Source organism: Drosophila teissieri, chromosome 3L (genome assembly GCF_016746235.2).
Source record: "Drosophila teissieri strain GT53w chromosome 3L, Prin_Dtei_1.1, whole genome shotgun sequence".
Classification (NCBI taxonomy): Eukaryota; Metazoa; Arthropoda; class Insecta; order Diptera; family Drosophilidae; genus Drosophila; species Drosophila teissieri.
In genome coordinates this window covers 21891256-21917792 of record NC_053031.1, presented here as the reverse complement: position 1 = coordinate 21917792, position 26537 = coordinate 21891256, and the positions used below count along the sequence as shown (strand labels likewise).

General features: G+C 43.6%; 6 protein-coding genes across 8 annotated transcripts; 3 read left to right on the top strand and 3 right to left on the bottom strand.

The window, feature by feature from the left end:
- Nucleotides 1–325: 325 nt before the first annotated feature.
- LOC122615976 lies at nt 326–550 on the bottom strand. The gene is given in 1 exon segment (XM_043791181.1): nt 326–550. A coding segment is annotated over 1 exon segment (225 nt).
- A 122-nt stretch (nt 551–672) lies between these two features.
- Nucleotides 673–19737, top strand: LOC122615974 (beta-1-syntrophin). Of its 3 annotated transcripts, none has more exons than XM_043791179.1 (8): nt 673–794; nt 7985–8283; nt 9430–9899; nt 17047–17256; nt 17520–17812; nt 17956–18150; nt 18210–18578; nt 18632–19737. In XM_043791179.1, the coding sequence occupies exons 2-8, from the start codon at nt 8042–8044 to the stop codon at nt 18713–18715; spliced, it is 1863 nt and encodes a 620-aa protein (XP_043647114.1). In that variant the 5' UTR covers nt 673–794; nt 7985–8041; the 3' UTR covers nt 18716–19737. The 3 variants fall into 3 exon arrangements, with proteins under 3 accessions (XP_043647114.1, XP_043647112.1, XP_043647113.1); XM_043791177.1 differs by having other exon boundaries at nt 17520–17818; XM_043791178.1 differs by lacking the exon at nt 673–794 and adding an exon at nt 2657–2993 and having other exon boundaries at nt 17520–17818.
- On the bottom strand, nt 12174–12992 carry LOC122615975. Its single transcript, XM_043791180.1, has one exon. It carries the CDS (start codon nt 12990–12992, stop codon nt 12174–12176), a length of 819 nt encoding a protein of 272 aa, XP_043647115.1.
- A 1354-nt stretch (nt 19738–21091) lies between the features above and the next one.
- Nucleotides 21092–21910, top strand: LOC122617964. Its single transcript, XM_043794032.1, has one exon. It carries the CDS (start codon nt 21092–21094, stop codon nt 21908–21910), a length of 819 nt encoding a protein of 272 aa, XP_043649967.1.
- Nucleotides 21911–22875: 965 nt separating this feature from the next.
- On the bottom strand, nt 22876–23901 carry LOC122617642. Its single transcript, XM_043793568.1, has one exon. It carries the CDS (start codon nt 23673–23675, stop codon nt 22905–22907), a length of 771 nt encoding a protein of 256 aa, XP_043649503.1. The 5' UTR covers nt 23676–23901; the 3' UTR covers nt 22876–22904.
- Nucleotides 23902–25297: 1396 nt separating this feature from the next.
- On the top strand, nt 25298–26085 carry LOC122617925. The gene is made up of 2 exons (XM_043793985.1): nt 25298–25834; nt 25977–26085. The coding sequence occupies exon 1, from the start codon at nt 25322–25324 to the stop codon at nt 25820–25822; it is 501 nt and encodes a 166-aa protein (XP_043649920.1). The 5' UTR covers nt 25298–25321; the 3' UTR covers nt 25823–25834; nt 25977–26085.
- The last annotated feature ends 452 nt before the right edge of the window (nt 26086–26537 follow it).

Below are 26537 nucleotides of genomic sequence, written 5' to 3'. Positions count from 1 at the left end.
TTAAATGTTATAAATAAATAGCAGAAACATTATAAACACCGTCTTCCTTGCAACTTTGTGTCAGCAACCTTGTCATTGTGAATTTTGTCGCTGCAACAATAGAGGCTCTGTTGCTAAACATTGCTTATCCGTCCCTTATTTTTTGTTAGAGAGGGAGCTTTTCGTGAGAGCCATGTCTATTTAAGCTCTTGCGTGCATAAACTTCTTTTTATTCTGAATCTTAGCCGCGTTGCATTCGGTTCCCTTTACGAATATTTGGAAAATACAGCGTAAATCCTTGATATCCGATAAATCGCGGGGTAAAACAACACGCATCATATATTATTTAACAAAAAAGTGCACTTTCATAGGTTTTATTGCTTCGCGACTTTCCAACGCCTACGAACTCATCATCGCGCTTTTCAAACGGCTTTTCACAAGCGCCGCCGTCTCCGCCGAACAAACAATAATAATGAAAAGCGACAGACAAAAAGCTAAGAGCTAATTGGCCGACCAGTATTGTAGTACGGCATTTCTTAATGTTAAGTGTTTACTTCGCTTGACGTCGCATCGCGTAATTGTTGGCATATCAATTGAACATGTTTTCTGGGCTCTGAATTAAAAGGGAGCCGCCGAGTAGTGCAATAAAATCAAAATAAGTTGAAAGCAAAAAATACCTATACATACGCACACACTGGAGCACGGGAGCGCCACAGTGTGTGCCAGAGTGTAGGTGTGTGTTCATGCGCAGGCGCCAATTCTAGTTCCTGAGCATTAATTGCTTTTCGCAAAGTACTTCGCAAAACGATCGAATGGTAGGTGGTAACCTATTTTCATCGCTTTTTCATGTCTCTGAATATTTTTTTTAATTTTCTTGGATATGTTTCCTTGTCAACAAAGAGTGTGCCCCCACGCAGAAATGGCCTATGCCGCACTCCTCCCCCCAAACACCACCCGCACATTTACTACGCGCGCTTTGCCGGAAAGCTCCGTCTCTGCGACGGCGTAAGCTTTTTCTTTCATTCAAGTCGCCGCTGCTGCAGTCGTTGCTGTTATGTTGCGTGAAAGTTAATTCCGTTTACTATCGGTATTCATCATCATCATCATCGCCACCCACCCACTCAAACCAACCACACTCCGCACCTTTTGCCGGCTTTTGTGCTAAGCATTTAAGCGGTAATTGACATGCATTCGCCGATATGTGTTGACAGATAACCACTGCTATGATTTTTTGTTGCCATTTGCCCTTTTCCTTTCCCTTTGAAAGTGTGGGTGAGTTTCCGGGGGGTGGGGATTAGCATTAACATTTAAAGTATTGAAATTGTCCTTACGTTTCCGCGTTAAATGTGTTTACTTCACTCATAAGACCCATAACAATAAATCCACTAAGTACAACCTGAAAAGTCGCAATACCCTATTATTAAGACGGTCTGACAGGCACGATTAGAAGTATTGCATGCCAACGCATAACGTGCTCTGTAGTTGGTTGACACTGTACTGATCGTCTTATAAATGATGAACCAACTTATAAGGAAGTGGTAATTTAGTTTTGATGTTAAAGAAAAAAACAAGAAAGAAAAGTATTTACGAACGTCTCTGAGCTGGTTACCAAATTTATTGTTTGTTGAATAGAACTAATAATAAACTTTACTCCTTACTTTACTAAAAATTCAATTTTCCGAAAATGTTGATAAAAGTAAATATGGGAAAATGTCACTGTATCGTCCACTTTTGTTCTTTTCTCTAACCGTAATATGGGTACTTTGTGCTAACAAATCGGATTAGAAATATATTTTTTAAAATCCCGAAAACCGATGTCTATTTTAATGAAAAGCGACCTAATTATAAGCGGTTTGCTTTTCTGGATCACTTTCATTTTGAGCGCAGAAACTATGTTTTTAGAATAGTGTAATCCGCTTTTTGGCTTAACAGTCTGCTGCTTTCTCTCCCAGAGAAAGAAACCAAATTTCGCTAACTTAATCAGAGCGACGTGCAATTACGTGCATTAGAGCATTTCCACTTGGTCTGTTAGCCCCCGGTTCCTCAAATCCCCACTTCACCATCTTGTTGGCTGCTTATTTCCTTTCTTGGCCCGGCTTTTGTTCCATTTGTTTCCGTTACCTTCTGGCATCCATTGCGCCTTTCAACAGCTCAGCGATGTGACTGAGAGGCGTCGGCGACGGTATCGTCGGGAAAATATCGCACTTAAATTGCACTTAATGAAGCTGCATTATCACATTTTGCATTTCATGAAACAGTACACTGTGAAAAGGAGTAGAGAAGCTTAATGGAGCCTTGTTCATGGGTATTTATTCGTCGTTTTAACTATTTCTTAATTTTGGTGAAGTAGCTATTTTACTAAATTATTACAAGTATATTACAGTTATAATTATAACAACCAAGCGTCATACATATGTATTATGATATAATTTATCATCATGTTAAGTATGATAGTGTATGCAATTTTAATTTTTATCTACTCTTTTCAATTCGCTTTTGCGTTAATTTATGTTACTGTTTACACGTTTTTTTCACAAAAAGGTTTTAAACTAGCCTCTGTGCTAGCGGAGAATGAAGTGGTTTCGTATGTCGAAGGGTTTCAGTGCATTGCCATTTCTTTTCGTCTATGAGGAGATTCCACTTGCAGTCAACAGACAAATGAGTGTAAATTATGCCAAGACACTGGCAATTAATAAGTGGAGAACGGCATTGTACGCATTCGCATTTCCCTTCTCCCTTCGTTTGTTGCTTGACTTTTGTCTCTGTCCACCTGCTGTTAGCCGCCTTCGGTGATTACAGACACTCCGCACACCTTGTAGCACAGCTCCACCCACCACCACCCACTTCACCTGCGATCCCCTTCAACCCGAACGTCTCATTTACATGCTCGCATTGGGGGTGTTGAGTGTTTGCCAACGGCTGTACATAATAATCCCCTAGTCTCTCTGCAGTGCACGAAATCAGTTGGTTGTATTTAGAACCCGCATTTCTGTCGAATTGCCGTTGAGGATCTGGTGGGTATCTTGATTTGTTTTTAATGGGCCTTGCTAGCGATAGCTGGGATTGATACAATAATTATTATTATTTTAATCACAGATAAGCTGTAATATCCAAAAACAATTCCCAGTCAGTACAGTAACCAATTCGGTTCAGTAATTCATATATTCAATTGAGTTTAAGAAGGTTGTTCTTAATCTAAACTAATAACTATCCAAATTGAGCAGACTTGAAGTGGTTCTGGGATTAAAATTGAGCAAACACCAGAGCTGTGGCCATAAAACCATCGCCCAAAAAGTTGATGCACACAAAACCCCTCCACACACACACACACATAATCCCCCGACCCCGCACAATACAATCGATATAAACGCATTTTCATAATTAATCAATGCTGAATAATTTGTCAGACGGAGTTGGGTTATGTTGTGGCACTGAGTGTGGTAAAGGGGGAGGGCCAGGCTGTGTGGGCGGTGTTGTATGTGCTAATAAGCAAATCTCGGAGGTTTGTTTTGGCTTTTATCGGTCGCAGCGGCGGCTTTGCGGCGAACACATGAAAAAACTATCTATCCGACTCCCACACACATGAATGGCGAAACGACAGCAGGAGGCTAGGTCAACTGTGAATGCCGCGTTCACACTGGGACACAAATAAGCGGTAGTAAGGGACTATAAATTGGTGTGCAATTGGGGATTAAAAGAAAACTTTCCATTCATTATGGAATGAGTTATAAATTCAAGGCTAGTCTCTCTATTATACAGACAAGCCATTTTATAATTCGTATATACATATGTAGCAGTAGTACAGAAAAAGTGAATCAGATCAGAGTAAGCATGCAAGGGTTTATGATTATTCAGGCAAATTTGATTCTCGAAGTTGATATTTTATATTAATACTATACATAATAGTACTGATTCTCCTTCTAGTCAAACTTACCAAAATAAATTTACTGTATTTATTAACTGTTGTAAACTCTATGCTTATAAGCTCACAAGTTTTTTTTACAAAAATAACTAACAATACAAATGTCGGGTAACCAACAGGGCATCCGCCCTTTTCGTTCCACAGTTCGAGTGTGTGAAGCTGTCCTTGTGTGCGGCATGTTCTGGGTATTATGTGTATTTAAAGATCATTAGTGCGCAATTTATATGTATATATTCCGAGTATACGAACGTAAATGCGTATTGATTTTCACCAGTTGAGCGGTATGAGAGCCTAATACCAGCCCAACGTGTGGCGGCATTGTTAGGAATGATTAAGAGGCTTCGATGGCATCAGTGGCCAGGAGGTGGAACCGGTCATGGGGCGACGGGTTGTCGTGGCTGGCTAGGTCAAAAGGTCGGGAGGTAGGTGTTCTGTGGGCCGATGGCTCAAGGCGGTGTCACGGCCAAGCGTCAAGTGTTCCCCATGTGGGTTCTACCTTAATCGAAGCTTAGGTAGGAAGGTAATGAAAGGTAAGGATGCCAATGTAGGACCAAATGACGAAAAGAGGAGAGCGGTGAAAAACAGGACGATGAATTGGCTTAAATGACGTTAAATAACCATTAGAAAAGTCCTTTGTTCGGCTATACACGACCCAGCAATTATATTCCATATTTTCTTGCATTAAATATCTAAAATAAATGGTAAAAAGTTCTTTCAAAATATCTTATAAATTTTACAGTACAATTACGAAGCACTTTTTACTCCGTTCAAAGTGTTGTGTCTACTTTGAAATTGATATTTCCATTAACATTCAACCATTTACAACCTGACTTTTCTCCCCCCATTTTCCCAGGAGCCCCAAAGTATGCAATAAAAAGTCGACCATTCAGAATGGCCTTTCTTTCTCCGCCATCCATCCGCAATATATCGTTGTCAATTTGGCCGATAACGATCAAGATTCCATTAAACGTATAGGAGACCTTTCCGCCATCAACCGGCGCAGCATTTTTGCATACATTTACCATTAAATCACCGGAACGTGGATGGTTGAGATAAAAAGAATTAAATGCATGGTCCCGGCTGAAAAGGATGCGGATTAAATTAATGTGGGGAAACAATGTGAGGGCGCCAGTTGCCACTCGCTCTATTGAAGCAACATTTGCACACCGAAACCCACACCCACCAAGTGACACACATCTAAAAAGCGAAGCAAATAGCAAAAATTCCATGGAGCCTCTACGGCGGGGAAAAGAAGCCAGAGCCGGCCATAAATTTTTTTCGAAATAAATTCTCGTTCACAAATTATGATTTTATGACTTTTTAATGGCTCCGCCACAAGACCCACACTTCCCGTTTACACACACACACTTACGCAGGGTAATATTTTCCCGCTCGGACAGAAGGAGTGTGGGAGAGAGGCCGCTGCGAAGGAAAAAAGCTTTACGTATTTATGGCAATTCCGCATTGGGGTGCTGCTGCATGATGGTACTGCTACTGCTTTACGTATCGATACAAAGGACCTCCTTTTTCGCCCATCACCAAGTTTGCATTACAAAAATTGGCACAAAAAACAAAGCGAACAAATCGGACGAAAAGGCGAGCCTTAAAGCGAGGCCAAAAAAAAATTATTACACGAAAGCGCGAAAAAATTCTGTGCGAGTTGAATGCAACTTGCATGTGTATGTGCCTGTGTGGTATGTATATGTATGGGTTGCAGCAGCTGCTGCCACTTCCCAGCATTTAAGTTCAATTTTTTTGGACGATTTTCGCGCTGCCTACTTTTGGGCGCATAATTTATGACCGCCTGGCGTTAAATTAGCCAAAGCAGAGCATGAAAAACGACAGAACGCTGGCGACAAGCGACGTCCGGCGCTTATTAGGCGATGACATGGGCTGGTTTTTAATGGCGAGGGGCTAAAAGAGGGTCAGATTGCCGGGGTGTTACAAAGGGGGCGTGACCCACATCTGCAAACAGTCTAATCTCCTTTGGGCCATGTCAGCGGGTTGTTACCAACATTTCACTTTTATTTTGGTCTACACACGGGGTATTTTGTTAAAGCTCTCACTGCCAGATTTTTTTGCAAATTATCAAATATTAAATATATCCGTTACTCGTAGAGTAAAAGGGTATACTAGATTCGTTTAACGTACATATGTAACAGGCAGAAGGAAGCGTTTCCGATCATATAAGGTTTATATGTATATTCTTGATCAGGATCAATAGCCGACTCGTTCTGGCCATCTCCGTCTGTCTCTCCGTCCACCTGTCCGTATGAACGTCGAGATCTCAGAAACTATAAAAGCTAGAAGGTTTCAGCAAGTACAGACATAGACTCAGCGCAATTCTCTCTTGTTTGTAATTTATATAATTTTGCAAATACGTTGAGCGCAGTGGAAATTGCTAGAATTTATATTTTATCTACGTAAAAAAAATACGTTCTACAATACTTTTTTTACTTGGAAATAAAAGAAGCGGACTCGCGGTTGAATTTGAGGACATTTTTCTAAATTGAATATGATTTCTACTGGCTATTGTATCTGCACAGTTGCAACTATTCGACGATTATATTAATAGAGTTTAACAATAGTTTGGGATATTTGTTCTTAGTATTTCGAGGTCGCAGCAATATCGCATAACTTTTGGAAATTCATATTGAATTCTTTTGGCATTTACTGATAACTTACTGAAAAGCAAATTGTTAAACCCCTTTCCATGTGCCCTTCCCAATTTTAGAAGTCAGGCCTCGTGCATCCTTAAATGAATATATTCATGTCCCCCTAAGATTGTTTTGCAGTGTTTACAATTATGAGCGTGTTGGTGACAACGTTGCCAGCGCCGTCGTCCTTCATCTCAAACAGTCACACACTTGGAAAGTTTTTAATAAATTTCGCCAAGTCTTCTGGGGGCCTTGAGCTGCGGCATTGCAATAATAATTACAAATGTTGCACAATAAATTGCAAAGTAAACAGACTTGGTGACGGCAGCACATTCGAAGAGCAGGGGCAAAATTACTTCCTGCTGAATCGTAACGGAAATGTACATACAAATGGCACTCACACGGACGCAATCACAATCACAGAAACAGGATGTGTCTGACTGGAGCAGTCCTTTACCGGTTGAGAGCGTGAGCACGAAATCGAATTGGATGCTGGCTCGCCCTGCAAACTGGTGGATTCCCCTCGGCGTGTCACGATGGGATCTCTGGCAGGTCTCTTGCTCCTCGGAGAGTGGCAACTTGTCAAATAGAAAATCATAGAAAAAAGTCCCGCGGCGGCGACAAGATGCGTAATTGCAGAGCTCCGAGCGGGGAACTGTTGCACTGCGGCTGCCAAGGATGTGAAAGGAGAGTGTGGAAGGATGTGGCCGGATGTCGAAGGATGTGTGCCCCAAATGCCACGGGTTTTTGCATTCCCGCCCTGGTTTTGCCATCTCCACCCATGAATACTCCTATCTTCTTGACTTGTCGGAAAATGCAATAAATCCTGGACTGGCAAAACAATGACAAATGTCCGTTCTTCCGCTACGCATTTCTGCCTCCGTGTGTGTCATCCACATGCCGGACATTTAATTTGATATCCGCTTATCGCAAGCAATTCCCTCCAGCCTCTGTCATCTGCATGTCAAACTGAAGATCCCATTGACTCACCTGGTTAAGGAATTAATGTGTATTTCTATAATGGCACAATTTAAACTGGCCAATTTTTGTTGCATTCCTTTAATGACCACAGTAAAAACTTAATCGCTTATCTTCGCAATTAGTGTTATTTGACTTTGCATCCGTTCAACTGTCACATTGTTAATTATTGCCCAAACACCAATAAAATTGGCTAAGCTTTTATTTTATCAGACACAGTAAATTAATAAATTTCACATGCAGCAAGATAGCGCTTTAATGCTGGGCCATTTTAAATTTGTCCATGCAATTAATTGAAATGCCACAAATTACGGATTTATTAATATGGGTCACATAAAAAATATCAATTGTTTGGCTTTAACATGAATTTTAAGTTATAAATTTAAAAATTGCATGCCAAGGTTTAGCATTTAAAATAATACGTTTCTTATTCTTTCTGCCCTTTTAGGCGACTACAATGTAGAATCACATATCAGCAACGTGCATTTCAAGTCAGAGAGGAATCATGGTGGAATCCTCGAGTCTGGGGAGAACCCCTCCGGCGGCCCAGCAGCCTATTCCGCAGCAGCACTCCCCATCGTCCTCAGGACTGCGATGCGGCAACATGGAAACGCGAGTACGCGGCGCGTGGTACCGCGTCCTGGTCACGTTGGAAACGGACTTCCTGGCCGTCAGTCTGGACGAGTCCTGTGAGGTGGCGCAGCCATCGAACGATGGACAATCTACTACCCTAAATGGAACCATGGGGTGAGTTGTGGTCTATAAGGAACAAAGCATGATTATTTCTAAAAACATGTTTGAGGTTCTTGGACAAGAGGTTTTAATATAATTTAAGATCTTCTCGACTACCCGTAATTTAGCTAAAGGGAGTGCGTGGGAGATGCAGATACATATGCAAGTAGGGAAGCGATGTATTTGAAGATGGCACACTAATGGCACCAAAAGTGGGCGGACACAGACTAGTGATTTTAGAATATAAGTGCTTCGTAGAATCCCGTCCATTTACATACTTTTTATACCCGTTACTCGTAGAGTAAAAGGGTATACTAGATTCGTTGAAAAGTATGTAACAGGCAGAAGGAAGCGTTTCCGACCATATAAAGTATATATATTCTTGATCAGGATCAGTAGCCAAGTCGATTTGGCCATGTCCGTCTATCCGTCTGTCTGTCCGTCCGTATGAACGTCGAGATCTCAGGAACATCAAAAGCTAAAAAGTTGAGATTAAGCATACAGACTCCAGGGACATAGACTCAGCGCAAGTTTATCGATTCATGTTGCCACGCCCACTCTAACGCCCACAAACCGCCCAAAACTGCCACGTCCACACTTTTGAAAAATGATTCGATATTTTTTCATTTTTGTGTTAGTCTTGTAAATTTCTAACGATTTGCCAAAAAACTTTTTGCCACGCCCCACTCTAACGCCCACAAACCGCCCAAAGCTGCCACGCCCACACTTTTGAAAAATGTTTTGATATTTTTTCATTTTTGTATTAGTCTTGTAAATTTCTATCGATTTTCCAAAAAACTTTTTGCCACGCCCACTCTAACGCCCACAAAACCGCCAAAAACTGTATGTGCTGAAGACTCTCCTTTGCACTTCGAATAGCTGAGTTACGGGTATCAGATAGTCGGTGAACTCTACTATAGCGTTCTCTCTTGTTCCAATTGAAGTATAGCCTGTTACTTAACGAGTACCGAGTATAATGCTTTTAAAGTTTTTGTCACGCTGTAGATCGTAGGCTGATATAATAGATATTAGACATCAAGTTTTTATCCTTAAGATTTTTAGGCGTTTATGTCTGTTGATCATTGATTTCTGCCTATTAACCATTATAACCTTATAAAGCTAGCCTTCGATTTTGCTAATTTTGCGATTTTTCTCCCACAGAAGCAATCACAGTGGCGGAGGAGGCGGTGGCGCAGGTGGAGGTGGCCAGAACGGCACCCTGCCAAGTTCCGCGTCGCTGCACGGTATGAATATCCAGGACACAGAGTTAGACGGCTCCGGCAGCATCGACAATGGGGACCGCGATTCTTGCCTGAACAACAACAACAATGCTGGCGACGGCGGCGGTATGGATATGTGCGACGTACCTGACCATGTGGCCAACCAGAAGCGTCATGTGCGGATCATCAAGTCGGACAACAACGGTCTGGGTATCTCCATCAAGGGCGGCCGGGAGAACCGCATGCCCATCCTCATCTCGAAGATCTTCCGGGGCATGGCCGCCGACCAGGCCAAAGGTCTCTACGTGGGCGACGCTATCCTGACCGTCAACGGGGAGGAACTGCGGGACGCCACCCACGACGAGGCGGTGAGGGCCCTGAAGCGGTCTGGTCGAGTGGTGGATCTGGAAGGTGGGTACACAATGATGATACATTTGTTACTCCCCCTACCAGAATGTCAAATTGTTATTTGCGTAAAACATTTCGCACACACGAAATGGGAAAGGTGGAGTGCCGAAAAAAGAGAGAGCTTAAAAAACGAGAGTCAAACTATGAAGTGAACTATGAGAGCCATCGCGAACAGTTGGGTACAGTGGGATAGATTGGCACAGAGATCATACATATGTAGAAATAAGAAATGGTTGCTTTATATCGTCATATTATTTTGACAAATTATGGCTTATGGAACTACTTATTCGAACCACACGGGTTTTATTTGAGGTCCCCTTGTATAGCTGAGGCTATATCGCTGTCCCCAACTATTAACTAGAATCCAACTCAAAATGCAGATCCCCCGCAGTAACAATAAATTTGAAATATGTTTTGTCTGCTGCTTGTTTTAGTGATAAATTGCGTCTTTAATTTTCCTCGTCCCCATCCTCAATTCAGCACAGATAATCTTTTACAAACTTGTTCAACCGTGATTAATTGACCGACAGTGGGGATTCTTTTTTGTCCCGTTGTTGTGGCACCCGTCCCATGGTGGTGTAGCGAGCTGGAAAGGCGGAACAGAGGGTTTTAGTGCAAATACATACGTGGGATTACTCAGCAAAACATGCGAGTCACTGCCGCAGCCACTGCGACTGCTATTGCCACTGTTGCAGCTGGGTCCTGTTGTAAATCCCCCAGTATCCAGCCCCACTTTTGCCGCGAATCCCCTTTTTCCCACTGTTGTTGACTGTTAGATGTTGACTGCCGCTAGTTGCGCTGGTTTGTCGGCTGGCTGGTTGGTTGGTTGGTGCGTTGCCTGGTTTGTTTGCTCCGTCTTGGCAATGAGTAATGAGAAAAGTTTTCTTTCCATTTGATCAAATGGCCCAAAAATACATAGCCGCCCCATGTGGGTGATACACCAACGCCCAGTGGCGTCGAATGGCAAAAAGCGGGGACGATTCACGTTGAGGCAGGTTGGGATGATGGGCTACAGGGATTATAGGATGCATTCTCAACTGTCTTAGTAGCTGATATGCAAGAGCTGGTAGATATAAAAATAGTAAGGGTTTTAGGTGATGAAAGCGGTTTGCAACAAATAGAAATCGGAAGCTATTGTCAATGCTTGCTTATCTATCGGAAAAACAACTTTGACGGCCTTTAAATTTACAAAGTACTTGACTGTTTGGTGGTTATTGAATACCCCTTTTAGCGGTAGAAGGCAAGACCGTTATTAAATAAAACTTTATTTTCAATTGGAGTTACAAACTTCTCGAATATTGGCTCCCCTTTGATCTCAACTCTTGAACGGTTTAGTGAATATCGGTTAACTGCAAGAACACATTGGATAAGCAAGTATTTTTTTGGCCCTGCGCACATCCACATGACACTAAAAAGGGAGACAAGAGTCCCAGGCCAGAGCTAATAACAAGCCAAGTACATAGTCACACCAGGACATCCTCATCGTAATCATAATGGCAGACAGACGAAGGACAATACCTAATCAAAATGGTCAGGCGAAGTTGGTGCATCGTTTCCTGTTCATCTCCATTGAGTTGTGGTTCATAACACAATAAACAATAGTAAGCATCAATTAGGCGATGTATGGGTGGGATGTCCTTGCACACACATAAATACATACAGTGTCCCACGAAGCAGCAATCCCAGACACACCCACTTGTGCGTTCTGTGGGCGTGACCCAATCACATGCCAAACCAGTTGCATTAACAAGGCAATGAGCCGTGCACAGAAATTGTCCTGCAAAGCTCCTCATCTGCAAAATAATGGAGAAAAGGAGTTGGAGTTCCAGGAGGGATTGTAGTAAGGACCCCCTTGGACACAACCAATTACATTTCTTGACATACACATTTTTTGGACAGCTTCTCCATTTAAACAGTCGCCTTAATTAGTCCTTTAAAAAATCTACAACATTTCCAGGTATATTCAACGAAAACTATTAAATTGGCTGAATAAGTACTTAAGAAGACAGGGATTAGGTAATACTTTATAATCTAATAACCACTTTTAAATGGGATAAGTATGGAGAAACCCTTCAAAACTTAACCTACTACGGTATTTTGATATTTAAAACTTTCAAGTGAGATAATATTTCATAATTTCTTAGGAAACCACTCTGTTAGGCGTTTCCAATTACGAATAACTGTAAAAGCCTCAAATGAGCGCAGACAAACTCAGTAGAATCAAGTACATATATTTTCTTTCAATTAATCCCCACCCTTGGACAGGCAAGTGAATCCCTAAATCCTCCTCTGTCGTTCGCTCCTGAGGCGCAGACGTGGCTGCTCTACGGCAAGGATAAGGCGACCGAACTGTGATCCCCTGGCACCCAAGGGCAGCAGGATCAGGCGGCCACTGGTCAGTTCGTTGGTCAGCGCCTCCTCCGCCTCCGCCTCCTCTTCAACCAGCTCAACTTGCGACTCCTCTAGATCCAACTCGTTTTCGGTCTCGCTCAGCTCAGGCACTCCGTAGGTGCCGGTGGGTGGTCCATAGGTTCCAGCTGGGGTGACGGCCTTGACCTCCGGCTCATCGTTTTGCGACTCCGCTTGGCCCAGGGCAGGGACATCAGCAACAGGCTGCTCGCCACCAACAGCAGCAGCGCCATCGGCGGCAAAGTCCTCGACGACATCCAGAGTGGGGGGCTGAAAGTCGCGGGCTGGCTCCTGGGCCACTACCTCTACGGTGTCCGGTTCCAGGGGATCCTGCTCTTCAGGGGCTCCGTAGGTGTTGGCAGGCGTGCGGATGGACACTTCTAAGTCCGCTTCCGTCTCCGCTTCCGGCTGCTGCTGCTCGGTGGTGCTAAGTGGTTCGGTATCCTCCAGGGTTTCCACTTCGTTCGCAGACGTGGTACTGCTGGTGGTCAGTGGTTCCGTCTCGAGCTTGGGCTGCACTTCACCGGGCAGATTAAACGGAATCATGGGGCGGAAGCCAGCTGCCGGGTAGGGTGTGGATGAGTACTCCACCTGGCGTTGGCTCTTCGCACGACGCTGTGGCATGGCGGAAACGGTGAAGAGGGCCAGGAGGCACACAGCCAGAATCAGGATGGGTTGACTCTTCATGTTGATTGGTAGACGAGTGCTAACTGTTTGTGCCCGGCTGCTGTGGGTGCCGCCTATTTATGCGAGGAGTGCCACCGATGCTCCCATCAGAATTCAGTAACGGTCGCAAGGTCGCCTTCGCCTGGTGTTATGATAACTCACTCGATCCCAGATGCATAGTACGAATGCGAATTTGTGGAACAACTGACAAACTGACAATATTCGTGCATTTAAAAACGTATCGTGGGCCATCAAAGCAGCCATCAAGCTCAATGTTAATGTCGCTTTAATATCAACAACCGACCTGCCCCATCCCGCACAACTTTAGTTCCATCTCGGTCTGAGCCCTCCAAGACTCACGTCATCGTCTCCAACGTGCCTCGCATGACACGCAGCCCAGAGCTGAAGTATCTGTCCCAAAGTCTGACTCGCATTTAATTTTGGCCAGCTCATGTCCGTGCTGAGCCGCTGGTGATCCATTTCGCCGCATTTTCAGGCCCAAAATATATTACAGCGAGCCAATTTCAGCAAATTTCGTACAATTTCGGCAAAGCTACGAAGCTCCTTTACTCTGCTTAGGAGTTGAAGAACATTTTATTTGTTGAATTTGCAAAAAAAAAAAGAATTTGCAATGCACGAAATCAAGTGGAACTATAATATATTTCAGATTCACTTAATAAAATGCATTTTATTTCTGACATAAATAAATAATATGCTTTGAAAAATTATATGTACTATAATACAAATATTTCCTAATCAATTTTCACGCTCTATTTCAAAAAATAAACAGCAATAGGTATATATGTATTACCATTTCCTTTATTTAAGGTGATTTACATAATCACTTGTTTGTAGAACCCACATCCCTCTCGATAAACCAATCCAATCAATTAGCCAATTTACCCCGCTCCTTGGTGCCCAGAAATTTGCCTTCACCACTAGTTTTGCTATTGAGTGCGCATTTTGATTTTCGACTTTCGGTTTGCGGTCGTTTTCATAATTTCGACGAAGTGCTCATTAAATTAAAGTGGCCCAGATCTATAAGCACGCAGAGTGGCGCAAATGTAATAACAATTTCTAAAGGGGCGGCGACAAATTCAGCAGCTCACAACTGTCCCGCCCCCTTTCCGCACACCGACTTCGGGCCAGCTCTTGATTCGAACTTAAATTTACAAGTTGGCCAAGTTGTTCGCCAAGCTCCGCTAGCCGTTGGCCGCACAACTTTGGGCCGAAGAATTGGCGCACAGGCAGTCTTATTGTAATTTAAATAAGGAGCGGAACGGGTAGAAGTCGGGAGGACCAGCAACTGGGGACTGCCAAATGTCAGCGAAGAATCCGGCTGAGAAGGCGACGACAGTTGGCTTAGCTCGCCTCCCAGAAGTCCATTAGCAATGGTTTTTACAGCTTGGCACACATTTGCGGACTCACCAAGCAGCTCCCCTAACCCACAACCCAACCACAAACCCACCAGTGCTACCTCCACTCAAGTGCCTCCTACTTTAACAACCTGCCCACTTCCTCGCCAGGAACGCGTGAGATTTTACTCGCAAAAGTTTTGCGCAAAGTTTGTTTTAACGCACGATTTGCCGAATTCCGAATGCCTCCTGCTGTTGATATCATATTTCGACCGGCCACGCCCACTATACGCGTCGCCTCTTTGATTTATGCTTTAGGGTGGCAGCTCTGCCGGATTTTCAGGATATCCTTTTGTCGGCAAAGGTGTAAAAAAGTGTTTTGCCTGGCTGTGAATTAAGTGGGATAATGTGGAAAGAGCAAAAACCAGAGAGCAGTTTTAAATGAATGCGTTTTGGGTAATATTATTATAGTTTGGAGACCACGGAAAGCCGTGTAAAACAAAACGCAAGGAGCTTAATTATATATGGTATCGTACTAAAGGAACTCTTTAAAAGAATTTAATAGCTGAAGATGATTACCAAGCGTAATTCCCCATTCAAGAAGGATGGCTTAAAGCTTACAGTTTTGGGGTATATACATATTACCAGTTTTATTAAATGTATTCTATTTAGCATAAAGAATACAAGAAAGTGGCAATAGATCAAAATGTTAGGATTTATTAAAACAAGTTTATGGTGTAATTTATGACAAATTTTGGAAGATATACGTTATATATTATAAGTTATTACAGCTGCATTAAGGAGCAATTTAAATGTGGACTTCAATCGATTGAAAATAAAAGTAAGCTTTGCAATAAACTAACACGAATTAAACAAGCACTTTTCCTGGTTATTTTTATGAATTTTCGTTTGCAATAAAAGCAGCTCAAAAATTCGTTTACTCGCCATTTGAAGTCATATAGACCCATATGCTAGAAGCACTGCGCAAATCCTTGACTTTAATCTTCAGTGGATTGTTTGTAAAACCCTATTTATTTGAAAAATGTAAACGAAAATATTCATACTTAGGCAGCTAACAATTGTGGCCTGCGGTGGTTTTCAGCCAACTTTTCCATAACTTGTTTGTTTTTATAGAAACACACACACTCTCAACTTTATTTACACTTAAATGCAAAAATTTGCAAAACTTATTACCGTGGTTATTGTTGTTTTTGCTGTTGCATCTAAACTTTTGCCGCTGGCAGTTAGGTTTTCGTTTGTCGTTTTTGGCTTAGTTTGCTCTGCAGTCCACTCCAAAAAATCCAGTCCGACCATCCGAAGCTCCCCTTTTTCCTCAAAAGCTTCATCACACTTTGCGCCTGTCGCTGGGCAAAATTTTGTATACCCCTTGCTCGTAGAGCAAAAGGGTATACTAGACTCGGCAGCAGAAAGCGTTTCCGACCATATAAAGTATATATATTCTTGATCAGGATCACGATTCCACCCCACTCTAACGCCCACAAACCGCCAAAAACTGTCACCCTTTTAATAAAATTTTTAATTTTATTTATTTTTTGTCCAATTTCTATCAGAAAATGTAAATATTTCTCGCCTATCCACTAGCTGAGAATCGGGTATCTCATAATTGGGGAAGTCGACTATAGCAATCTCTCTTGGAATATTTTATTTCTCCTCTTGCTTGCCCGTTTGTTTGGCCAAATGCTTACGGAGCTCCAAAAGGCTCGGGAGATGGGCACTCGGAGTTCCACCTTTCAGAGCACGTAAATGCCGAGCAATTAGCAAGTGGGTGGCCAGGTCCCCCGCAATAGCACATTATGCATCCGTCGTGGTGCCGTCTGCTCTAATTAGTCGGGCTAAACACACGAATTGAGTCGGACGAACCGCCGCCAACCGTCGGCCGATGGCATTAAGTGTGAAAATTGAATTTCCAAATCACTCGAATGGCAACCGACGACTACAACAACAGTAACAACAGCAAAACAGGAACAGAACGACTACGGCAACAGCAAACGGAAATTGTGCAAATGTTGTGGGCGAAATTCTGAGCATATCAAGTGGGTTGGGATATGGCATGGGACTTTTCCAGTTACCGCCAGAGCACCTGGCATCGTCAGCACCATTTGCATAGTAGTTGCACAGTGGTCTACTCTTGAATGAATAGAGTGATGTAGAACGAACATATCCCATTATAATTCTTAATTATTCACAAACTTTCGAAAATTAGCAAGGTTTTAAGCCTCCACTTAAATGAAGTCTATGTCGATTTTCCCGTTTGTCGTTTTTAATGGTTATTTTATATTAATATTATATAATAACGTGTATCAGTAATATGTGTATGATGTATTGATTGTAGTTTGTAGGGAACTCGCGGTAAAAATATATAAAGTAATAAACCTTAACGATGTGCCCAGTGCACCCAAGAGTTTTACGATAGTTGGGTGACTTTGGGTGTGCAAATCTAATAAAAATGGAGCGGAAACTCTAATGAATTTATGCCGCAGCGTTTGCCAAGACTTCCGCAGCAGCAACAACAACAAGGGCTGAAGCTCTAGCGAAGAAGGCTCTAACTGCGGCTGTTTGAGTGCTGTGTGTTTTGCGAGTGTTTTGCTGATGACACTGGGCCCCACATCAAACATCCCGTCCTCCATCCTGCATCCATATTCATGTTTGATTTGCTCTGATGCTTATACCCCGTTTGGTTTCTCCTGTGTGCTTTGCAGTTAAATTCCTGCGCGAAGTGACTCCCTACTTTCGGAAGGCGAGCATCATCTCGGAAGTGGGCTGGGAGCTCCAGCGGGCCTTCCTCTGTCCGCTGGGACCTGGTGTACCCACGTCGCCGCCCGCTCCCAAGACGGCACCCCGGGCGGATACGCGATACATCCCACTGCAGCTGACGCATCTGGCCAGGAATCTCAAATACATCGACCCGGGTAAGAATTTGTTACGTTTTCGAAAACTGTACAGCACTTAAACGTTGTCAGAGATATTAGCTACTTAGCTATTTATCTTTCGAATTCATATGATATCATGCAACTGCGTAAACTAGGAGAACAAACAGATCGAAAATATAAAATAATGACAGTTTTACCGGGTAATAAAATACAACTTGTTCTATTCTGTCGATATCCCCTGATAAGTGTTATTGAATACCCATAAGTACTCAAAGCTAATGCTTTGCCCTTTTCCCCGTTAGAAAATCGGTGCTTCGAGTTGCATTCGCCGGACGGAGTGCACTCCTGCATCCTGCGGGCTTCGGACTCGGCGGAGGCACTGGTCTGGTTCAACGCCCTCCACTCGGCGATGAGCACCAGCACGCAGCGGGCTTTGGCCGAGGCCAATCGGGCACTGACCAACCTCATCGGCGAACTGAAACATATTGGATGGCTGAGCAAGCGGATGAGCGGCGGGGGAAGTTCTGGGAGTGCCGGGGGCGGAGCGGCCAGCGGGGGCAGCGGCACCTCGAACAGCGGTGTAGCCGGCGAGTTGGTAAGTGTAAGTTGACCCAACACCCCAATAAAAGTAACTGATTTTTCAAACCTTACACAGTATCAAGTTCATTTGAACAAATACCTTACTCAGTTATTTTATATATCAGCTAGTTCTATAGTGTATATTTGTACGATCAACAGCCCAGCGGTCGTTCCAGTTCGGAGAGCTCCGATGAGAGTGACAAGTGGCTGCCCATATTCGTGGCAGTTACGGAGCGTGAGTTCCGGATATACGAGAGTGCTCCCTGGTCGGTGGAGGCCTGGAGTCGCCCCCTGGAAATATACGCCCTAGCCACGACGCGTCTGGCAGGAGCCGGTAACAATTCCTCCCTTAACGTGAGTACATAGTTGGCTGCGAAACAGAACAAATAATATATCAACTGGATCGGTTGCAGGGCCAGCAGACTACGGTGTTCTGCGTCCGATGCGGCACCGCCCGTGGGGTGCTCGTCTACTGGCTCCGCTCGGAGACGCATCGGGACATGGCCGCCTGGGCCAGGTCCCTCGTCCAGGGCTCCCATCAAGCGGTCAGCTACCAGAGGGAGTTCTCCTTCCGCTGCCTGTTTCAGGGCCGGCAGTGTCAATTGGTTGTGCACATAAATCGTGGCTTCTTTCTGTACGACTGTGGTGGATTCGCCCCAACAACTCCGACGGTGGCCACCGCGAAGACGCAGCTGTGGCAGTTCGCCTTCGACAAGCTGAAGGGTTCCGCGGATGACGGCACCAGGATGCTGTATCTGGACTTTGGCGAGGACGGAGAGATTGTGAGTGAGCCAAAAAAGCAGGACAATTTGAGTTAATTGCGATGTATTTGCAGGAACTGGACATGGAGTGCTGTCCAAAGCCGGTTGTTTTTGTCGTGCACAATTGCCTGTCGGCTAAAGTACACAATATCGCCTAGGACCAGGTGGGACTAGAAACCAGTCTGATAAGTGCTGATGTTTTGGGTGTAATGGATGTTAATTTGCACTAGGTACAAAGCTACAGTGCATATTTTGTAAACATATTCTTTAGTTATTAGATTGTTTAACGACAAATTATTATTACTTATTTTATGTGTTTAAAGTTTGTTTGCTTAGACACTTAACATATCTGAAGACATTTATTAAATGCAATAATTGTTATCTTTTAATTAATCCCGATTTAACCAAGAAATTCGCATCAGGCGGCATTTTGTAAACCTCATTTGTAGATCAGCCTAAAAGACGATCGTGAAATATTAAAATTCTGTTAGTATTGTAGCTTCTGTTTTGCCTAAAATATTTTTTACAAGAGCAAAGCCTACCAAAATTATGACTTAGTTAACTTAGCAAAGAAAGTATTAAATAGTGGTAGATGAGTGAGCATTCCGCGCTTCCTGGTGGGTTTGAAAATGGATTAGTTGGATTGGATTAGCTGAAAGATGAATGCAGAAAAGAAAAGTAGATTTTTGGAAAAAAAACGCGAAGGACAAACCAAAAACCAAAAGTAAAGACAAGTAAGACAAAACAAAACAACTTTATATAACTGTAAGTAGACGTAAATTCATTTTATACGTGTGCCATTTACACAGGTTACCATCTAAAATGAAATTGAAAAACGAAATCTAATTCTATGAACTCCACAACATTTGCATAAACGTTGAACAATAAATATCGTAATTGTACTTAACTACTTGTATCTTGAATCTTGTATCTAAACGAAGCACACATATCTCGAGGCCTCGTCATTGGGGTCGATATCGTGGGTTAGGCTCCCAGTTAAACTAAATATAAAATCAGACAGTTACCTAAGAGATACGAGTATATCCTGGCCATTTCGCAATTTTTCCCCACTCTTCATGTACAAGCCATCGATCATATGCAATTATTATACATTTATATCTAAATATAACACGACACATACTCATTTTATGAAATTAGAAATTTCGTTATAGACAAAAAAACACACAAAAGTAATAAAATGACAAAAGTCAATAAGATAATAACAAAGTATAAGACGTACAATATTTTTAACGTAAGTAGTGTTGAATCTTCTACAATAAACTTATATATAAATACTATACCATCAACTATATCGGATTCGAGTTTTAATTTGTGTGGGAGTGAATAACTTGAATGGGTTTTTTGATTATTTGGTGAATGCTTTAATATTTTGTTTAAAGGGAACGAAAGTTACATTAGTATCGAATAATACTCAGAAGATAACGAGTCGCTTATATAAACCGTACTTTGTCAAGAAGCAGACGTAGGAATCCAATTAAAATATGCCAAATGCAATCACTCAAAGTTAACAATGTTAACATGTTGTGCATTCTATGCCTGCAAATATGTCTCTGGGTCAGCAGGCAATCAATGAACTTGTAGCCTGTTGCTATTTTTGTTGTCCCAAGACACATTTATTTCCTCCTGTGAGCATGTGTGTTTATATGAATTTATTTTCAATTTTATCATTTCCCATTTAGACGAAAACAAAGTCACCCGAAGAACGTGACCAGCATGGCCAACATTGGGCATGGTCAATCCACTAACTTTGCTCATCACAATGTTAAGCCGACAAAACTACACAAGCTCACACACAGATAGAACCAAGGCATAGGCCTTCCTTATAGTTGGGGTCAAATTACTAGATACTAGTTGTTTTCCGAACGTAAAATTAAGACTAATCCAAATTATCCGTTTTAATTATCAATTTTTAAGAAAACCTAAGAAAATGTAATTCTATATTTTCATTTTTAAATAATGTTCCTTATTTGTTTCTCGTAAGCAGTTTATTTAATAAATGTACTCTGAGGAAGATGAACAATACAAATTCTTGGCATAAACTTAGTAATATAGGTAGGGTTTTCAGCAATCCAGATTAGCTACGAGGATATTTATCTTCACTTTTCAGTTAACTTGAGCCACTGACACTAGTATTTCAACCTCAGCCGTAAGCGATCTAGTATGCGTAACGAAGTTAAAGGCAAGAATGTAAAGACTTTTTGGGGTTGCCACTGTGGCCATCGTTGCGGTCAATGGAGCTGTGTGGGGCTTAAGGTGTAGCGACCCAGGCCTTTCTGGCCTCCTTCAATGCCGCCACAGACTCGCACAACACAACACCCTCTGGCAGACAGAAACTCACGCCCACAGACGGGGGGCATTACATTTCCGGTTTGGGCCACTTGCGGAAGTTCCGTATTAAATTAAATGCTCAGGGCTGAAATTATGACAGTTCCCGAATGGGTGGGAACCATTTGTATAAATACGCTCGTCTGGAATGGAGTGCCATCAAATCGTCAGCAAATTGACCAGCGAACATGTGGAAAGGACTGCGTTGCACTTTACTGTGCCTGGCTGTGGTCCAGGCGGCTGTTATCCGTCCAGGAGGGGATTCGGAGGTTCCGGAAACCACAACTAGTGCGGTTATCCTGGATCAAGAGGTTGATGTCACCACTGAGGAGTTCACAACTTTGGCGGGTCCTGCTTTGAGTCGCGACGAGGAGGCCAGCATACTGATAGATCCTGCCCCGGGCACTTTACATGAGGATAGCGCCATGGTGCCAGAGAAGTCCGGGAAGCTCCTGCTGCTGAGTACAACACCCAAGCGACTCCACGAAATTGAGCGCCAACTGGAGGAGCAGGACGACGAGGGGAAGGACAACAAGGCCGATGTGGAGGTAACTACAACTGAGCAGCCAAGGGAAGCCGCCGAGCAGAAGGAGGAGGAGGCGGAGGAGGAGGAGGTCATCACCCCTGAAAGTTCAACCACAGAGAGCAGCATAACTGCGGACTCTACCAAGCTGTTTGCAATCAATGCCACTCCGGCCGGAGTGGAATCCCCACCACCGAACCTGGCCATATCCCTCTCCCAGGACAATGAAAATGCAACGCTTTCCATTGCAGAGCAGCCGCAGGTGCCCGGCGACAATAATGCCGCCGTGGAGCTGGCCATCGTGGAGCCGGAGGCCGAGTACGTGCTGGTGGATGGCGGCCCCGATGACCTGGACCTCCAGCTGGCCAGCTTCACGCACATCGACAGCGATGTCCACTTGCAGCCAGTTGTGCACTCCATCGAAATCGTGCCCACAAGCTTCGATGATCCTTTGATTGTCAATTACGTGCACAATTTGCGCTGACTTTCCCAAGGAGGCGTGCCAGGGCGAATCAATTAACCCGGTGCGGTGGCCACGCTGACTCTGTTAAAGTTTCTTAACTCGTTATTGATGACTTTTGTTACCTCTTGAATATGCTTATCGAATGGCTTTCTGAATGGCCTGTTGAGAAATAAATAGGCCCATATATTAAAGGGCATCTGATTCCTTACATATTTACAAATCTGTTCATAAATATGGTACCTTGTATCCAATTTATTGGAGCTGTTGCTTCCATAGAATGCCGTGACAAATTCACGAAATTCTCACATAAAATATTCAAAAATATCGCCATAAATGTCTGTCACGAGAACACCGACCGCTCAACAAGTATCAATGGTCTCGGCGGATTCACTTCTCCCTTCACTTGGTACAGGGAGCACTCGCTTACTCGTTATTCAATTTGAATCCTCTGTGAAGACGGGATGGGAGTCTATGGGGGTTATAGCTCCACCTCCTCCTCCAGTGTCGCCGAACGCCTTTCCGGATGCCACGCACGTTCCACGGTTAAAACTTTGCACATCCGCACGTCAAACTTAATACGCATGTCGGGATGCCCGGATGTTGGAAAGAGGAATTCTCCGGCTGACTCTAGACATAAGCTGTCACCATTTGGTAGAAAACACTCCTTCTTCAATTGGGAACGAAAACAACATTTAACAATACATTCAGTGACGTTAGAGAAATAAAGTTTGGAACGTGCCACAACTTCCAGCCGATGATGTCGATAAGAATGATACGTTATAATTTCTATTAAACTTCCAGAATCTTTGCTATCAAGTTAAGTAAAACAACTCGAGTTGCTTGAAAGAGAAAAGTAAGTAGTTTATAAATTAAATTGATTTTCACCCAATTACTTTATAAGAAAATACCAAGAGGCTTAAAGGTAAATAACAATAGAAAATATTTATTTCCTCATACACAAAAGTAACTTTAAATACTGAGCTGTTAACAATGATTTTGATTACCTCCCGTCCCTTCATCCCCGCTGCTCCACATGCGTGGTGTAGAAAAATCCCCGCGATCTGGGAGCCCGGATCAGAGGCTGCGATCGCAAGGGAATAGCCACCGGGATGGAGGAGGGAGCTCTAGCCCCCACCACAGCGGGTCCCACATTGGCAGTAAAGACCACACTCTCCGAGTCGGGCTCATTCTTGGATCCTGGCTCCGGAGTGGGTTTCAGGGGATTAGTGCTGACACCGCAGATTGGGTGATCGGCGTTGCTGTCGGTGGAGTTGCTGGAGAAGGTCTGCTGCTCCTCCTCCGCATTCAGCTCGGTGGGCAGGCGGAAGGCGCGACTTGGTCGGTAGCCAGATGGTGGATAAGGAGCATTCAGAAATGCTTCACTGGACCGGGATTCCGCAGCTGGGGGTGCTGTGGTAGTGTCCACGGAATCCCCATTGGTGGTCGTGCTCCAGTCTCCGGTTGAATCTGTAGTACTGTTTGACAAATCCTCGAGAGGCAGCTCGGTTGTGGTCGTCTGCTGATCCGCGCCCAAACCTGACCCTTCTGGAACCTCTACTTCCACAACACTTTGCCCTTCTGTAACCTCTATTTCCACTTCGCCTGGCAGCCAGAAGGAGCGACCTTGGGGTCTAAAGCCCGCCGCCGGATAGGGAGCATCCTTAGCCTCAGATGGCTGATCCTCCTGCACACTGACCGCATAACGGTTGATCCTGACCTGACGCGCTTCGATCTCAACAGGATTAAGAACCCAAAGGCAAAGAATAACTGGTAGAATACACTGCATGCTGACGTTTTGATCTCGACCCGAATTTAGACCCAACTGATCCAGGTATGATTGTGGGCGATACTTTTATACAGAGTTCTCGATCCCGGAGAGTATTGACATGAGGCTTCTATATCGACACGACATCGATTAGGCGCACACTTAATGATTTATTTTGCATAGCTTTTTGTTTGTTTCTGGTCTCCGCCGACAAAACCACGTCCGCTGCCAGCTCATATCTCCACCATATCGCCCACATCATCAACGGTCTCCTACTGCCAACTGGTGTCCGATGTCCACGTCCGATTCGCCATGTTCTTTGAAAATTAAATGCGTTTCGTACGTGACACGAAATTCAATGCCCAGCCAATTGAAAGCGAAAAGAGGGAGCGAAGTCGACATCGTCCACTGTTGTCAATTGCATTATGCTGAATTTGTTAGCTTGAGTGTTAGAATTTTTGATTAAACACTTATAATCAATATTTATGCGATCAACGATTTGGCGTTGAGGTGACCGTCAAGGTCACCAAGCCCATTCCCCCAAGCGATTGTTTTTTATGTCACGTCCTAAACTATCTTTACATGAAATGAAGTGAGGATGATTATATATATAATAGGTGTACGCAAACGAATATTTATAAAATATATAAGCCAAATATAATAATAAATTGTAATTAAATGAAAAAACTTTTAGCACTTAAGGCTGTATAAGTTGGAATATCCAAATTCGTTTTACTTTATACAAATTTTATAATATAGTCCGCAAGGCATCAAGTTATTTTACTTTCTTAAATTATTTGTTATTGTACGCGTTACTCGTAGAGTAAAAGTGTATACTAGATTCGTTGAAAAGTATGTAACAGGCAGTAGGAAGCGTTTCCGACCTTATAAAGTATATATATTCTTGATCAGACTCCAGAGACATAGACGCGGCGCATGTTTTTTGACCCATGTTGCCATGCCCACTCTAACGCACAAAAACCGCCCAAAACTGCCACGCACAGTGTTGAAGTCTCTCCTTTGCTCTTCCACAAGCTGAGTAACGGGTATAAGATAGTCGGGGAACTCGACTATAGCATTCTCTCTTTTTTTTACAACTCAACATGTTCTTTAAATTAGGATGAGTATGTCCTAATGTCCTTATGAGTCCTAACTATAAAATATATTAGTTATAATAATTCCGTACAATAAAAGTTTAAAATATTTCAAGGCTACGTGCCTTGGACTAAAATAGATTTTTGTCCGTTTTCATTCTACCAATATCCTTAACTTCGCCCCAAATTTACGACTAGCCATTATTTCACCTTCTGTCACATTAAGCGCGTTTTAAGGTTGAGTGATTGGTTTAATCGAGCTAGAGACACTCTCAGACATTGGACTGATTTCTGTCGGAACCTCGGACCTCTACATCTGCTTCCTATTTCTGGTCACGTCGTGGGCGCATAAAGACGCCGCAGACACCGTCGATCGTGGGTACCAAGACCATAGTAGAGTGCCGACGTCAGACCATAGGTCCAAAAAAGGATGCCCAAGCTGGGTCCACGCGTCGCACATTAAACAGGTGCCCATCCAAGTCCTAGCTATAAAAGCGCCCAAGTAGGCTCTTCCAGTCATCAGTCGTTGGTTCAGCCTTCCCGCAGATACACTTCAATCCATCTATCTCTAGCATGGCAAAGTTCCAGGTTATCCTTTTGGCTGCAGCCCTTAGCTTGTTGGCCGTTTCCCAAGCCCAGCAGCAGCGCTATTCGCAGCGGCTGAGCCGCGGACGTTCGAGGTACTCCGCTCGCCAAGAGCTGGCTCCCGCCGACGCAGCTGATCCGGATGCCGTCACGCCCTATCCCTCGGCGGATGAACTAAAGCCGGAAGTGCCCTTTGACGAGGCTGCTGCTCCCACGGCCGCCGAACCCACTCCGGATGCCGTTTACGGACCGCCCGATGCTGCGCCTAACAGCGTTCCCGACGAGGTGTACGGCCCACCGGACGTAACCGGAAACGATCTGCCCGCTGCCGCTGACATTCCGGCGGAGCAACAGGCCCGTTTGGTAGCTGCGAGGAGGGCCGCCAACTACCGGAGAGTAGCCAAGCCTGTGGCCTATCGTCGTCCACTTTCCGCCGCAGCTCGTCCGGCAAAATTGAGTGCTGCCCGGTCCACCTTGAGACGCTTTTAAATGGAATTCCACGTAAGGATTTAACTCATCAAGAATAACTTATGACGCTCCAACACACAAAATAATTCACAGCCAATTCCGTATAGATAATTTATATATTTTGAATGATTAAATCTATAATATCTTTAAAAAGTTCTTTATTTTTTGCTTGCAGTTCCAGCTGTCAACTCAAAACAAAAACCCATGACGATCCAACCAGCCACGATGACGACAAAAACACACACAGGAACACTTTTTCACCTGATCCCGCACTTATACACAGGAAACACACATCCGATTATAATATAATGCAAATAAATCTGGTTTCGAGATAGAACTTTTTTTTCTGGCAGACCCACCAGTGAATCACTTCGGCACAGACGGGAAAGAAACTTAGCTAGACGCGTCCAAAAAATAATTTTCTGCCAACTTAATTAGGAAGTTATTGATCATCGGGAGAGTGGTTGAAGGGGAAGACCTGGAACCGGTTTGGGAACGCACGCTTCGCAAACTGGTGACGAATTGGGGATTGCCCCGACCGCAAAAAAACAAGAAATAAGCCAGTCTTCTAGTGAAAAATAAATACTCTAATCTTGAATTCGTTTCAGGTCAGTCTAGGTAATCAGTGTGGGAAAATAGTAAAGATGGATCAAGACGAAAAAAAAAAAAATAAATGCTAATGTATGTATGTGATGTTATTTGTAATAACCATTTTACATGAGTATGCTTTATTTAT